The 16958-nt window shown below is 43.9% G+C and overlaps 1 protein-coding gene across 9 annotated transcripts in view; it reads right to left on the minus strand.

Moving 5' to 3' along the window:
• Positions 1-16958, minus strand: part of LOC121325543 (rho family-interacting cell polarization regulator 1-like) — a 62457-nt gene that overhangs the window by 24326 nt on the left and 21173 nt on the right. For 7 of the 9 annotated variants that reach the window (XM_041268195.1, XM_041268194.1, XM_041268201.1 and 4 more), the window contains exons 2-4: positions 4209-4332; positions 2126-2278; positions 454-532 (exon numbers count right to left, since the gene is read on the minus strand). In XM_041268195.1, the coding sequence (XP_041124129.1) occupies positions 454-532; positions 2126-2278; positions 4209-4332 (356 nt within the window). Of the gene's footprint in view, positions 1-453; positions 533-2125; positions 2279-4208; positions 4333-10126; positions 10280-16958 lie in introns of those variants that run through there. The other 2 variants (XM_041268196.1, XM_041268203.1) reach the window with 2 other exon arrangements.

The raw sequence follows: 16958 nt of genomic DNA on the forward strand, positions 1-16958 counted from the left end.
GGACTCATAAATGCTTCATAAATATCAGTGTTTTATGATTCAAAGACATTCCTGGCAGGGTGACCAGATTTCCAAAGCTCAGAACTGGGACACATTCAAAATAGTTTTAAAACTGCAGCAGCCAGTGTTTTGTTTAAGAATGCTTCATATTTAAATGCAGTGTTTTCACATTAAACCAATAAAAAATAACCACCTCTTACTGCTTCACATTCTCTGCACCTTCCCCTTCCAATTCACAGCCACATTTAACTACAAGTCACAACCATACAGTAAGCACTGCTATTTTACCCTTAATTTCTATCATTTTCCATACTTTTCACTGAAGGAAAAAAATGACCAATAGCAATATTGCAACATAACTTTGAACCACTGTGAATTCTGACTAGAGTATTTAAAAGATTTTTGAATGAGCAGTACCTCTAACCTTTAACCTTTAGCTCAGGTGTCACTCACCAGTCTGGAGTTCCTCTTGGACTCTCTCATCTGTCGGGTCAGGCTGTCCAGCTCAAGCTGATGGACCTGCAGGTACGCTCTGAGGGAGGAAACAAAATGACATCACTTCCTCTGCCCGCTCTCTTTCTCTCTAACACCAAGTGCCGCACAAGACTCAAAACATTTTGAGACCGTTCCCATAGCAACGTTGTATGCAAGGGACATGCTGTTACTGTAGCAACAATGCAACAAACCAGCAAGTTTGCATTTGGCCATACATATACTGTAGAACACTTGAAGTCATTTGCATTGGTGAACATTTCAAGACTAAAAAAATTAATACATTTCACAACTTCTAGATTCAGCTTTTTCAAACCAAACACCCTCCCCGGGAGGCCCAACCCCCAGCTGTGTGTAGTGTTGCATTGAGGAGCTAGCTGTGTGTAGTGTTGCATTGAGGAGCTAGCTGTGTGTAGTGTTGCATTGAGGAGCTAGCTGTGTGTAGTGTTGCATTGAGGAGCTGGCTGTGTGTAGTGTTGCATTGAGGAGCTAGCTGTGCGTAGTGTTGCATTGAGGAGCTGGCTGTGTGTAGTGTTGCATTGAGGAGCTGGCTGTGTGTAGTGTTGCATTGAGGAGCTGGCTGTGTGTAGTGTTGCATTGAGGAGCTAGCTGTGTGTAGTGTTGCATTGAGGAGCTGGCTGTGTGTAGTGTTGCATTGAGGAGCTAGCTGTGTGTAGTGTTGCATTGAGGAGCTAGCTGTGTGTAGTGTTGCATTGAGGAGCTAGCTGTGTGTAGTGTTGCATTGAGGAGCTAGCTGTGTGTAGTGTTGCATTGAGGAGCTAGCTGTGTGTAGTGTTGCATTGAGGAGCTAGCTGTGCGTAGTGTTGCATTGAGGAGCTGGCTGTGCGTAGTGTTGCATTGAGGAGCTGGCTGTGTGTAGTGTTGCATTGAGGAGCTAGCTGTGTGTAGTGTTGCATTGAAGAGCTGGCTGTGTGTAGTGTTGCATTGAGGAGCTAGCTGTGTGTAGTGTTGCATTGAGGAGCTAGCTGTGTGTAGTGTTGCATTGAGGAGCTAGCTGTGTGTAGTGTTGCATTGAAGAGCTGGCTGTGTGTAGTGTTGCATTGAGGAGCTAGCTGTGTGTAGTGTTGCATTGAGGAGCTAGCTGTGTGTAGTGTTGCATTGAAGAGCTGGCTGTGTGTAGTGTTGCATTGAGGAGCTGGCTGTGTGTAGTGTTGCATTGAGGAGCTAGCTGTGTGTAGTGTTGCATTGAGGAGCTAGCTGTGTGTAGTGTTGCATTGAGGAGCTAGCTGTGTGTAGTGTTGCATTGAAGAGCTGGCTGTGTGTAGTGTTGCATTGAGGAGCTAGCTGTGTGTAGTGTTGCATTGAAGAGCTGGCTGTGTGTAGTGTTGCATTGAGGAGCTAGCTGTGTGTAGTGTTGCATTGAGGAGCTAGCTGTGTGTAGTGTTGCATTGAGGAGCTAGCTGTGTGTAGTGTTGCATTGAGGAGCTAGCTGTGTGTAGTGTTGCATTGAGGAGCTAGCTGTGTGTAGTGTTGCATTGAAGAGCTGGCTGTGTGTAGTGTTGCATTGAGGAGCTAGCTGTGTGTAGTGTTGCATTGAGGAGCTAGCTGTGTGTAGTGTTGCATTGAGGAGCCAGCTGGGCTGTGGTCTTGGATTCAGGAAGCGATTCCTTACTGTAGGCCCCTCTTGAGCGCTTCGTAGACCTCGTCCAGCCGCTCCGGCTGAGGAACCTTGGGCGGCATGGACTTGTGGGAGAGGGCGAACATCCTGCTGGCCCTGGAGGGAGACTTCCTGGAGTTGGTCAGGGTGCTGAACACGGCCCGATTCCTGCACAGCAGCAACAGCAAACAAATAAAAAACAACACAGGGTTAGTCCACTGATGGTGTCACTGATCTGATCTATCTATTGCAACTTTAAAGAAGAGGTGTAATGTGAATCAATTTGAAACTTGTAACCTGCCCAATTAGTCCCCATTTACAATAAAAAGAAGAGGTTACAGTTTACATCCAAGCCAACAGTCCTCAATCAATTGTAAAGACCCTTCTGTATTCTCCTGCACTCGACTGAAACAGTTCAGGAAGTATTCCACAACAAATGAGCATGCACAGAAACAAAAGATTGTATATAAACACCCCTTCCTAATAACAGCAGTGGTTAGGATTACATTACATCTCCATCGTCACTTTAGGAAATCTCCCTCCCCGGGGCCTTTCTCATTTTAAAACATTTCTGTGTACCGCCGTCCTCCATCAGGGCTAACGATGCCAGATGACTGATAACTTCCCAGCACAAAAACATGTTTTCAATAAGCCACAGCAGGCTCTTTAAAATCGGGAGCAATTACAGCGCTCCTCAGTAACTTACTGCTTGTACTTACATTCTTAGCCGTGCTTTCTTTCAGGTTCATTTTATAACCCTGCTGTTCATTTTTCTGCACATTCTACTTATGACACTGACTGACAGTCATGCATGCATGAGTGTGTGTGCATAATGACAATATATGTTACCCAGGGTGACTCGCACCCAGCATTCAGTGACCTTCGATATTTCAAAGTGTCCTACAGATCTGTGAAGCGTGACACTGAGGTCCCAAACTGTGTGCTGAAGTCAAGAGAAACCTCTTACAGGCTGGCCTAATGAAGTGCCGGTCAATCGGTCTGCCAGTAAGAGCTGAGGCCGTGACGCTCCCTTGTCCCAGCGCCGTTCTGGTATCCTGGTTTTGTTTGTGTGGTTGCAGCGAGTGGGGATCTCAAGCAGTCAGGTTTCTTTGTTTCTGATTTTTACATGAGATGCAGACTCTTGAAGTCACAAGATCATTCGCCTCTCACAATGGCAGCCCCAGCGAGGGTTCTGTCCAGCAGTCTGGGCTCTCCAGTCCAGTCAAACAAAGAGCACTTTGTGGAGACAAGCAAGTGCACTGAGGGGGTGTGCAGGGAAGTAGGACTAGAAACTCTACAAGTATTTCATTGAATGACTTAATCACAGCACAAACAATGCTCCCCTCCCTGTGTAATATAGTAAAACACAAATATGTGGCATTAATATCACACACATATTGCCAATCCTGTGACAAATGAGGGAACGTCCTCAATCTGGGCATTTATTCTTTACTGCAAAACAGAAATATTCCTCATTTAAAGTTATTTACAGCATTTTTTTCCCCTCCCAAAATCCTGTTTTTTTTTTATGAATACATGTTTGCTAATCACACACAACTAACAGTGAACGTCCAACGTGAATGCATTCCAGACTTAAAAAGCTTTGTGAACAGGGACAATTTCTTTCTTTTCTTGTTTTAATTGCTGTAACCAGGTTTCAGAGGCATGGAGTCCTATGCACTATGCCATCCTGACGGGGTACAGTATGGGAGCAGCCTTTATCCCCCTGTGCTGGTTCCCATGCCACTCAGCAGTGTAGAGGGTCTCAGTGGGAGTCAGTACACACAGCTCGTCTCCTCTACAGCACGAGAGATGGGATCCGATAGCAGAGTCTAATCCCTGTATTTGTTTTTCCCCCAAAACCAAACAGGATTAATCTAGCCTCCGGAGAGGCAGCCAGCCAGTCTACAGCAGAGAACTCTTACAAGAGTTGTAAGTTGTTTATGTAATTGTATATATAATTGTAATTATTGCTGCAGAATTTTAACTAATTGAACAAAATGGCATTGTAATTGTAACCGCAATTCCAGCAAGCACTTGTGCTGTAACAGTGATTGTAATTGCTATAGTAACTGCCCCAGTCGGGCGCTCCCCTGACCTGTAGTGCTTATCTGATGAGTTCACTCCAGCGAACGACTGGCTCCTACTGATGGAGGACGAGGTGATCCGGCGCGACGGCCTTACGGACAGAGACATGGTGGACACTGCCCTGGAGGGACGCCCTGGGGACAGAGAGGATAAGGAGGTCAGTTCTGAACAACAACAACAAGAAGCTAATCTTAGTCAACCCTGGTCTGGGAAACTGCCTAAAAGCTTGATTTAAGTTGAAAACCTATTCAGTGATGCTTTGAAATTTGTATCTTTTAGTTAAGCGTGGCACGGCATTGTCAGGTAGAATACTCCCATATAAGGACTTTACCAGCTTCAGCCAAAGGCAGTAAAACTCTCAGACACCCGCTGATAGGCCCTCAGACTGCAAGTAACACTCCCCCAACTTGTGAACTTCCTGCCCTACAAGGGTCGTCTCTGTGCTGTTTAACGCTTCCACATTTAACCAATGGCTTGACCCAATCCTCCCCTGTATACCAGGCACAGAGAGACCTCTCCCTAAACACAATATCTGTGTCCTACAGCATGAATCCAAAAGTAAAGGAGGAGTTAATTCTAATGCAAACTTTTCTGAATTAAAAAAAAAAAAATCAAAATGGTTTTGAACAAATACAGATGGGCGTCTAGTTAAGGAAAGGAAATTAATGATGGCAGTAAGAACTATTCATTGATTATTATGGATTAATAATGACACAGCGAACCTCTTGTATGGTTTACATTCCTTTCTCATGGGAGTCTGAGCTTAAAATCAGCCAGTGAGCTTTGTGTCGGTAGATGCCTGGTGATTAAAGTGCTGCAATGAAAACTGACACAGAAATGAACTTTCCTTCAATAACACTGGAATCTACTCTACAAGATCCCCAAACCTGTGACTAAAATATTACCCATGGTAACAAGGCGTTTACAGCGTGACTGCAAAATCAGTCTCAAATGTATATGAAATCTTGGTTCAGCTTCACTGGATCATATACCAAATTGCTTTAAATATTACAATGCTCTCAGGGAATTCCCCCATACTAATGGTGTAGTACTGGCTGTTAGTTTTGTGGGGTTTTAAATTAGTTTTTTAAGGGGCATTAATTTAGTGCCAGTTGTAAACTGAATCTGTGAGCGAGACCATTCTACCTGAATTCGCTCAGGCACTTTATTTAAAGACCACACAATGACAGCTAAATGGCTACGTTGTTTTGTCTTTTTCATTGGCGTCTGCAGAACGTCAAAGCAAGTGTGACACCAACAGCTTAGGAACTTAAACCAAGCAATACAAAGTAAGACAGTGTGCTGCAGCTTGGGAGAGCGATGCACACTGTTAAACACGTGGCCTGCATGGTATGGCTCACAGGCTGCGTTATGTTATGCTGCTAATATAAATATTTATATAATGGGAACCGTACACAGCCTCATAGAAAATACAGCAAATATCCCAGTGGATAGAAAATGGTTAGTCAAGCAATGGCTGGAGATCAGGTTTGTTTTACTGGTTGTGCTTTAAAACAAGTACAGGCCCCCTCAAGATGGTCCTTACAGATTCACCTCTGAATGGATGCTGTGGATGATTTATTTTAAGTTGCATTTTCTTTGTTTTGTCTGGCGCTTCATAAAAGATACTTTGGCTGATCTACCCTACAAAACAGGCCTATGGCACTTGATCTGAAGAGCAGCCCCTGAACTCACAGTCCGAGCACATTAACAAACACACAATTGAGAACCACTCTTATTGCAGACATCGTAAAAAGGTAAGGGAGCATATTTTTCATTATCAACGCTCAGTCCTGGAATGTGGATTCCACCCTGCCAGCTACCCTGCCCTGTGAGCAGCACTGCCTGCACTCCAATGCCATGCTCTCAAACAGCAGAGCTTGCCACAATTACAACAGGTGAGCAACCAGCGGCCATGGGAGCCGAGCGCATCATTCCAGGCTTGTGTTAACTGAAAACCAGTGACTTCAGCAAATCACCATCTCAACTTAGGTGATAAAGTGCACACTTTTTTAAACATTTCCAAAACCCACCTTTTTATTTTCCAGAAAGAACCGGACAGACACCACCAAGTTTCAAATGTACAGATCCTTTTGTAGTTTAACCCGGAAAGCAGGTGCTTCAACGGCCTCCATAAGTTCCCTGTCAAGTTGCTCAATAGATCGTCCAACTGCAGCACACAGCAGATAGATTTATTCAAGTATTACTCCAGTTTCTCCCACTGAGGAAATACCTGGTAGCCACCTACAGCATTCTCCCTACCACACAAGAGTACCTCTGTAGTCCACCCAGAGCTAAAAATAATTCAGCAGCAATGAACTGCATGTCATTTTCTGTTGCTAGCCATGGTTGTGTAATGCATCCAGAACTGGCTGGCTAATCACTTAACTCAAAACCAAAAAAGAAACACTTTAGCACAACAGCCAGCAACACTAGGGCCCTGCTCCATTAGCCAAACTGACTCCCTGCTCACACATTCCAGGCATTTCGGAGATAGTCAGAGGCTGGTAGTGAAGCTTTCACTGCATCAGAGAATCACTCTTTCCAAATCTGCATTCAGGTGTGTGTGCATGTGCGTGTGCGTGTGGGTGTGCGTGTGCGTGTGCGTGTGCGTGTGTCACGCTGCTGTCAGCATGGTTAGGCAGGCTGCCCTGGATGAAAGCCAGTGCAATCAAAAGCCAAAAGACAACACAGCCAGCTCTAGCTGTGTGGAGAGGGTCCGAGGGATGAGTGGACAGCAAAACGACAGACACATCTTTCCTTCATAAGCTACAGTGGCTCTTCAGCCAGGGCTCCTTATTTACTGTAAATGGGAGGTCCTGGGACAAGCGGACACACATAGCATTAAATACAACTATACAAGGACACCTGTTAAATTGGGCTGGTTCAGCAAACAGTTCTGAAAACTTTTCACAGTACTACTAGCGGCATGATGATTTTGCCATGGCACAAACTTTTATAAGGAAACCCACACTAAAAACAGATATCCCCCCATTTAAGGGTGCTCTGAAAAATTGAGATACAGAGTTACAAATGCACAACAAAAGTTCACAAGATGCCTCAAAACAGTGAGATGTGAACTTCCTGGCTGCCACCAACAGTAACAACAGGGTTCACAGATGCAGCCTGCGCAGTGTGATGAGGTCAGCGCTGTGACTCAGCCCCTGCACGTCATCGCCAGAACATCTGGATTTCAGAGACGTCATCTTGTTTATGTTCTGCTGCCCAGAAAAAGAAAAACAATAAAAATCTACAGGACAAACGCTTATTTGTCGCGGGTTCCCAGTAGATAAAAGGCCACTTCAGATTACAATGAACCCACTATAACACACTTTATAAAAACAAGTGCAGTTCATGTGTAGCTAATGAATAACTTGGGAAGTTAGAAGGACTGCACAAATTCTTCAAGGTGAGTGCAGTTCATGTGCTGCACAGTTTAACACAATGCCAGCTCAGATTTAAAAAGCATGAACGACAGGGATCTGTTACTGCATTAGCACCAGGTCTGTCCACTCTGCTTTTCCTGCATACACAAGCTCATCTTCAGGTCAATAAAGCCCCCGCCCCCGTAAGGCCTGTCTCCGGGGTGAACCACGCCATCCACCTATTCTCCGAGCCCAGGGTCCAGCCTTTCCCTTTCCTGCCGACTGCTCAGAGAGCCGCTTCCTAGGAGGAGGGGTAGGGGCAGAGCAACCCAGCATTGCAACATTGAAGCTTTGCCAATTGATTGCACAAAATTTGGTCCAGATTATTCATTAACATTAAAACACTCAACAGTGCTAAAAAAAAAAAAAAAAAAAAAGTGACATTTTACTTTTTTTAGTATTTATATATTTCTCCAGAATAATAACGACAAAGCAGATATTATATACAGTTTTTTGCTCAAAAGAGCCAGCTTCCCAATGTTTCGGTATGTTTAACATGCCTTTGTCAAGGGAAAGTATGTTTGAAAAAAAACAGTGGAGATACGTATAAGTTTTTGATTCCATGGTAACTCATTTGTCTCTATTTAAATCTACCAATGTGATTGTGATGTCGTCTTCTCCATAGTTACTGATGGAACAATCTACTATTCCTTTCCATGTAACCCTTCAGGAATATTTATCCCTGTGTTTTCCTCTCTCTCTCTCTACATTAGGTGCGGTCCTGCAGATCCCACTCATTCTGTGGGGCGTTAAGAAGTTGCTCATTAAAATGAGTCTCAAGCCAAACCCACACAGGAAGGGGAGTTCAGTTAGTGCGCCAGAAAGAGGTCCCCAGGTGTGCTTGGTTCAATCCTCAGTCAGAGTGGAGGCAGACAGGACTCGCTGTTCACTTCTTTCTGTTTTACCTGCGGACGCTGGGTGCACAAAATTACACCTCTACTTTCAATTTCCCTGCCACTGCTTGATGTGCCTCGCCAACAAACTCCACTCCTTGAACCTCTATAAAGCAGACACAACCTTTCACATCCCCATTGAAGGGTGGCAACTTCCGCAACATAGCTCTCATGAACACAAATTATGCCTACCTCGCGCCACAAATACACTGTGTGCAATGAGGGTGAGGTTACACTGTTAACCCTGGACTAACACCCACATTTACTGGCGGCTTCTAGTGTGTCACCGAGAGAATACTCGAAACCTTTGCGTAGGCTAAACTGAATTGAACTAAAATAAATGAAAAATGCTAGAGACAGCAGATAAATAAAAAAAGCCTTTTACACATTTATAGTGACACAGTAGGCCAGAAACTCTGAGTCGGTGATAAACTGCACTGCCCGTTCATATGACTGTTCATCATTCATGTCACTGTGTCACAATAAACACAAAGAACAGTGAGCTCAATCCACCTCAGTTCGTACATCTTTAGGACCAACAGGCAGTTGCTGCATTGCAAAGTTTGAAACTATTTTCTCAGTGGAATAAAGAACTGAACTAAGGCCGTTGATCAAAAGTGAAACTCCACACACCTAAGTGTCTCTTAACAGGAACAGAATGCAAAATCTTGCCCTGCAACTAGAAAAAAAAAAAAAAAATAGAAAAAAGAAAAAAGGCTTGAAAATTCTTAAGAATAAAAATCTCTAACCCAGGCTTAAGAATAAAAATCTCTAACCCAGGCACTGCAATTAAAGCAGGGGAATTGCTTCCTGACTGGCTGTCCGGACTGCTGGGAGGTGGAGGGGGGTGTGTGTGGGGCGGATCCCCTGACCCGCGGGCGGGGAGTGACCTGTTCTCCCCTGCAGGCAGCGAGAGGAAAGCAGGTTCAGTACGCGTGATTCTCCACAGAGGTGTTGGACCTACTGAAAAGTCCAGTTTTACCCAGTGTAATATCTAAGCTGTTTTTCTTCCAATTGGGATCTTATTATCTATCCCCTGGTGGGAGAGATAAAGTAGATGGTCCCATACATAAGTTCCTATTTCATACATTTGTACTTAAACAGTACAGAGTAATAGCTGTGTGTAGTTTCTAAAGCTTCTTTTCCCAAAACAGCCAGCATGTTCCCCTAAATCTAGAAACAAGAGTGTGTTTACAACACATACTGCATATCACTGGCCAGGCATCAGGCCACCATGATACTCTGACAAACAGGCCAGGAACAGTAGCAAAACAAAACTGAACTAGAACAAGCAATACTCCTCACAGAACACCAACAGCACTCCCACGTCAAGAACAACGCAAAGTAAAACCACACAACCAAACGACTTCCGCTGGAACTTCGTCCAACATAAACATGGTCTACTACCTACAGCAGTTCTGCCTCGCACCATTACAGGCAAATTACAGGAAAATTGAGAGATAAAGAGAGGTGAAGTTAATTAACAGAAAGAAAGAAAATAAATGAAAGTGTTTCCGGTCATCACAAGTCCCCCCATTGGCCTCTGCTCTTGGATTTCCTCAAAGCTCCTAAGATAACCCAGACAGAGAAGTGACCCAGCCATCCCGTACCTCTGTATCCGCACTGCATTGCTGTGGGCGCTCTGCTGCTGGGGCGCGTCACCACTGTCTCTCAGTACAGCTAGCTCTCAAATCCCAGGTTGGCTGAGCTGTAATCCTGCTTTCATTGCAGTCACATTGGCACAGATCACACACTGAAGAGAGTAGTTAGTGCAGCCTGGAAATCAGTCCAGATCTCCTGTTCCTGCTCCTCCTCCATTTCCTCTGCTAGCAAGCCAAACACCAGCCCAGTTCCTGCCTCTCCCACACAGGCCAGGGGGAAGCAAGAGAAACCCTCTGCACTTACAGCTCACATTACAGCCCATGCAAAGTACTGCACAGTGCCATCCTCCCTAGTTGACAAGTCCACAATTCCAACAAAGTCACGGAAACACAGTTTTGTCTTTTCATCTTCTCTGTCATTTTAATCAACTCCTGTTACAGACCTTTCAGATTGCTTAGGGTATAAACTATTCATCTACAATACACTACTATTAGGAGGATGTGTGTGCAGGCACTGGTTGTATAAATGAAAGGGAAGAAAATAAAAGTAATAATTCTAGTCATACAAGAACAGCTTTCTTGGATACTGGCACACTGAAATATAACCCTAACACGCGTTATATATTTTTCATGTGCTTTTGCCTGGAGCTTGCACTGTGCGGTTATTTGGATTTTTCACTTGAACCTGTACAGGAGCACTGCCGCTCAGAGCGTAGCTTTGAGATGGAGAAGAGCATCGAATTGCAATTCATCTGATCCTGTTTGACACCTTCTAACTTAGCTAAGCAAGCAATTAGAACAGACCCTTTCTTTAAAGACATGCAGATCAATCCAAATGACTAGACTGCCATCTGCTACAGAAAGCTGTCCACAAAGATGGCTTCTAGCAGCCCCCCTGTAACTGAGGTTAAGGGGTATTGATCTCAAGCGAAAGCAGGACCAGTTTAAGCAGATCTCCAGCTATAGTGTACTAGTCATTCACGGAGGGCTGTTCTCTACATCGCTGGTGCAGACAATAAGAGATGGAATGGCAGCCCCTGATTTGACTTGTTTTGTGGAGCCAGTAAAGGGATGCTAATTCTACAGTTTGTTGCATTCAGGGTGGTGGTGGTGGTGGTGGTGGGGGGGGGGGGGGGGTATTCAATCCATTAGAAACTCTGGTGAAGCACTGTTGTGATACATTGCTGGCCAATGAGTCAAGCTTATAGGAGTTCTAACCAAGGTTTTAAAACCCATTCTCCCATCCCTGAATCAGCACTTTGTCACTGGTCCTCGGGTCTGTCGGTTCTTTGCTTGTTTTTTTCTCTACTTGCAGATATTTGAATAGACAGTGTTACAGTACAGTTGCAAAGCTGCTGTTGCATTGCTTCCTAGTACATCATCACCTTCCGCGCTGTCGTATGAGTTGGCTGCAATCGGACAGTCATACCGAAGGCTACCTGGCGTGTTGTATTTGTATATCCTGAACAACGGGACATGAAGATCCCAGTAAGAGTAATGCTACTAATAAAGCTAAACTTAATTTGAAAGCGTTCTGTTAGGCCAACTTTAATTGAAGTAACAATTGACTTCCCACTAGGTGGCACCATAACATATTGACACAACCAGGAAAGAACAAAGAAGCTGCCACTCATATCAAACACTGACGCCCAACCTGTGGAAAGGGGCCATTCATTAATATTCTCTCTCTCTCTCGACAGCGCGGGAAGAGACTGGTGGTTCCTTCTATGACACAGGCAGAAACTCCTCCTTCAATCCTAAGAACCCTTTCTCGAGGCGAGGTACTCATGAATGCCCGTGTGTGGTCTTTTTTCAAATCAACAACATGCCTTCTGTTTTCATCAATTTTCCTGTGTGAGTGTGTCTGCATATTCATGGCACCAAACGCTAAAATAAAAGTGGGTAGTTGAGCTATTTTCCCATGCAGCAGCGCTCCCTCTCAAAGGAACCCCCTGCCCTCTGATCTGATCTGAATACAAATCGTGCTTGCAGATGCTTAAGCAATATGCAGGGCTGCTTACTGCTCCCTTGGATGCTGTTTACACCCAGAGAGACTATCCTATCCTATCCTATCCTATCCTGCGCGGACTGCACACCCTTTCTCTACCAAGCAAGTTTCCACAAACTGCCTCCCTCCCTCCCCTCAAAAAAACAAAAACACATCACTGTGTTTTTTTTTCTACTGTCTCACTATCTGTTTGACCACTTTGTGGATCACAAGGGTTTTGTTCTCTGCAAGAATCTCTCCTCCTCTCTCTCTCTGCATCCAAACCACAGGCTTCCCGCAAACAAAGACAGGAAGACCACAACTGACTGTTTTATACAGTAAAAAGTCGCTTTCCTGTAGCAAATGTGTGTTTGCTTTTTTTTAAGGAACAAAAGCTGTTCCTCTGTCTCTTTTCAAAAGGGTTTATGATTCACTGCCTGCAGTAGCTGATTAATAACACTGCTGGGAAAGGCAGATTCTGTAAAGGGGTTTCATGACTTTCCCCCTCACCCAGTTTAAAAACAGTCTGGTCTGTAATAATCTGTATCAAGGCATGGTCTTAGGAAAATCAGTTAACAGATCACCCTACACAACAGGCCCTTGACCTAACAAATAATGTCCCTAAGTGCAACAAGACATCCAATACAGAATTTTACACACACGTCACGCCATTATCCCCTCAGGTGGATGTACGTCGCTTTGCAAATTACAATAGTGAGACACACACAGCTTCATAAAACATGCTTAAAAGCAGACTTACTCCAGTGCCAGTATCTGGAATGCTATTTAATGGCGCTATGCTTTTATTAGCGCTGTATTTTTTGTATTTAATTAAAGATTGTTATAGATGGAAGGGTAAACAGTGGGCAATGCAATAGTTTATTAAATAAATAATCCTAAACACAGTTAGTAAAATAGACTGGTGTTGCACTGTAAAAGAATGAGGACAGAGCAGTCACAAGCAGACAGACGGCAGTGTGGTGACGGAACACATGGTTTTGACGACGCTAACGAGACCGCCGGCTATGTAAGCCAAGGTCACCGGGGAAAAGATAAGGAGTGCAGGACTGCTGACAGCTGCACTCCAATTCCCTCGGATGAGCATCAGATCCGGGGGCTTACCGTACATCTTATTAACACACACACACACAAAGTGGCTTTGAGTTCCCTCAGCTTAACATTGGGACCTTTTATTAGCATCTTCACTTGAGCACAATCCTTCAAAAGTCTTGGCCACTGGATTCCAGGGTAGGAGTCCTGTGTGTGTGTGCATGGAAACAAGCTATGGAAACAAGCCTGTTTCAAATTTTTTCCAACAGTAAATAATTAAAGTTGTCAGGTGAAGCAACCCCCTCTTGGTCCACTTGAGCTGGAATGACCTCACTGCCCCCTGCGCCCCAGAGTAAAAATGTGGCCACAGCACTCCAACCAATTTGTTTTAATAAGCTCACAACTAATTATCACCTCTGATTCAATCCTGTCAGCACTGTCACTAACTCGCCGAGCTGGAGGCATTGCAAACTACAGGCAAGACTCTCCATCGGACAGAGTTTCAGTGCCAGCTCTTACTGTGGGCTTTGGACCTTCCGCAAACAAAACATTTCACCAGAGAAAAAAAAAAAAAAAAAAAAAAATAATAATAATAAGTGAAAAAAGACAGTAAGCAATTTACAAACGAGTAGTACTTGGGGGAATTATTCTCAGTTTTGCTCAATGAAGTTTAGTATTTACTTATTTATTTATTTTCATAATATTAAGAATATATTAACAGATTCAGGAGATCTGAGAGGCGTCGATCAGCACAAAGTTGAGTGGTTACATCCCTGTCTTCAAAGGCACAGACTACACAAGCAAGGGGGGCCCTGTGTCATGTACTGTAGGTGCTACTGTCACTTCATCATAAGCCTCATACAGACTATTTCTGCCCTGAAAACAATTAGCTTGCTGTGTTCCAGAGCTCAGGTGTATAAAGCTGGATCAACACTAAAGTATATAAGGTGACAGTAACTTAACTACAGCACAGGAGCCTGGGACGCTCAGCAATAGAGTAAAACTAAAGAATAAATGCATCCTATTATTATATTTACTGTAATGTAATTGTAATTGAACTGTGGCACACCTGCATAATTGCAATTATGACCTATAATTGATCGATTACAGTTCAATTAGACATGTATTTGTCATTCGATCAATACTCTTGTATTTTCAACCACTGTTAGGGTTGCATGTCCTTTTTGAACGATTCAGCTGCGGCAGTGTTAAGACCGGACTGCTTCAATGAACCGATGTATCTATAACGGGACACTGAGGGGCCGGGTGATACTTTGTATCCTGTCATCTGCTGCTGGCCCCAGCGCTCTGTCATGTGCACCTGCATGCTCAGTGTTGCGGCCCGGCTTGCCATCGGGGAGAACAAGCAACATCATCATGACCCCAGACAGCCTGTTCCCCACGCAGCACACAGCTCAGCAGCTCCACACAGACCATCATCAGAGCTTGCATAGTCCAGAACAAAGAGCACTAAGCAGCTATGGATGCTGCCTTGATGATATGAAGGTTTAGAAATAGCACAGCTCAGTCTTAGCAGTGTGTTTGTTATCCTGGTGTTGCTGTTATGCTGTGGCAGCTACCTGTAAACACTTCTCAGTCCAGAGCATCACTTAACTAAGTGTCTATATATTTACATTGTCACATGAGCGTTCAGTTATATTTATTTAGTGCTCTAGGAAAGACTGAATCACACTTTAAACAAACACTTTTTTGTAGCTCTGTGCTACAAAATGAAATAGGGGAAAACCTTTGAAGCTACTGCTGTTATAGTGCCATACATTATAAATAAAGGCACTGGCTGAAACCATCGCCGACTTGACTACTATATATTTTTACCTCAGTTAATGCCAGCGTTTTTAAATTAATGGATAAAGATTTTTAAAAAGTAAACTTCTTCACTGGTGTTATAGTTTTAGAACATTATTCCATCCCATCAAAATGTGAAAGAAGAAGGAAGACTTTTTAGCTGTTGTTGCTAGAAGCAGATTATGTATCCATAGGGACAGCACTGCTATCATGCCAAGTAAGAAAACAGTACGCAAGAAGGGCATGGACCAAGGAACAACGTACTCATGCAGGACAGCAAGATCCTGTGTCTAATGAGTTCTGCCTTCACCAAGGGACTAAAACACACAATCCCAATGGTACCATTACATTTAAACGATTGCAAGGCAGGATGAATGGAACCATAGACAAGAGAGGAATCTGAGGTCAACAGCAAGCCCAAGTTGTTCTCTGAAACGGGATATGAGATCCACATGTGTTTGGACACAGGTGGTCAGTGTTGTGCAGGTTCTGTGATCCACATAGTCATCACTATCACAGTGATGCAATCACAAATATTCAGGAACAAATACTGACTGTGTTGATCAAGCAACACAGGCTCTTCCCCTTTTCTTTACTTGTTCTGCAGATTTGTTTTTAAAAATACAAACCAAGGCTAAACTGTTGAAATGTTTGATTCCTGGTACCTGATCTCTTCCTGTGCAGCAGGGCTGTCTTACTCAGGGTTGGGCTCATTTCCTGTTTTTCAATTCCCATTCCTTCAAAGGAATTGATGTTTTAGAGACGTAATGATTGCTGTGATTGGCTTCAAATGAAAGCAGCTGAACAATTTAGCTGACTAACAGGGACTTCAGTTTAAGTCACCTGTTGCCACTGTGAGAAGCTCATTTTAACAGAAAACTGCAAATTGCAAATTTGATCAGTGATGTGTTGGAATCGATTAAAAAGGAATGGGAATCAGGATTGGAACTGGAATAAAAACTGGGATTGACCTCAACGCTGGTCTTACTTCTGCTTGGTTTTTGCTGGCTCCTGTTGGAACAGGTTACAGAGCAACTCAGCAGAGAGTCAAGCCTACTGGCCCAGACCTTCTCTTTAACCACTGAACAGCACAGTCTCCAAGCTACAGATGATGTAAATGATGCAAATGAAGGGGCTACATGCTGTGGAAGTGCCTGGAAATGACAGCGGAATCAAAATACAGCCTGGAATTCCAGAACTGCGGAAAAGACAGCATCCTGAAATGTTTGGGAGTTAGAGGGTTACATGTCAGTTCATATCCCAGAGCCATCGCTCCGAAGGAATAAAGGACTGACCAATTGATAATAGAGTGGAAAAAAAATAAAAAACACAGGCTGACTTCGGCAAAGCATAAACAGATGTTTGATGGCTTAAAAAGGGGAAAGCTACCCAGCTGCTTTGAAAATATTTCCCAATCTGTTCTGCTATTGTTTCTATAGGGAATAAAACAAACTTGCTCCTCTTTGAAATGAACAGATACTGTATTTTAATGGGCTGGACCACCGGTTAGGGACACATTTCGCTCTCTTGTGTTTTTATCTCTCTACTCTTTGTGGGCAGCTTACCGAAATTCCTACTTCACTGGTAATAAAACCAATCATGGGGGGGCAGTTAACCCTCCAGCAGAGGTGGGTGTGATCATTCACCCCCCCCCCCGCCCCGCCCCGCCCCGCCCCTCGGAGCTGATCCAACTCCAGGGAGTGCCAATCAGCCTGCAGCCTCAGGGCCAGGCTCTCTGTCCATTATTTTAATTCTGTTTCTTACTTGCACCCACACCCACTTCTGCACACTCTGTCACAAGCTATTATTAATCACAGTGTCTCGCCTGGCAAGGAACTGCAACATTTAAATCTCGTATTTGGAGTGACCTGTTTTCCTTTTAAGTTTGGATTTTTATTATATGTTAACAAAAAAAACACTATACTATATTCAGTGTAAATTATTGCCAGAAATGGCAAGTAATTTTTTCTTATTCAGATTTTTGTAATAAAGCCTACA

The sequence above is a fragment of the Polyodon spathula genome, chromosome 13 (assembly GCF_017654505.1).
Source record: "Polyodon spathula isolate WHYD16114869_AA chromosome 13, ASM1765450v1, whole genome shotgun sequence".
Classification (NCBI taxonomy): Eukaryota; Metazoa; Chordata; class Actinopteri; order Acipenseriformes; family Polyodontidae; genus Polyodon; species Polyodon spathula.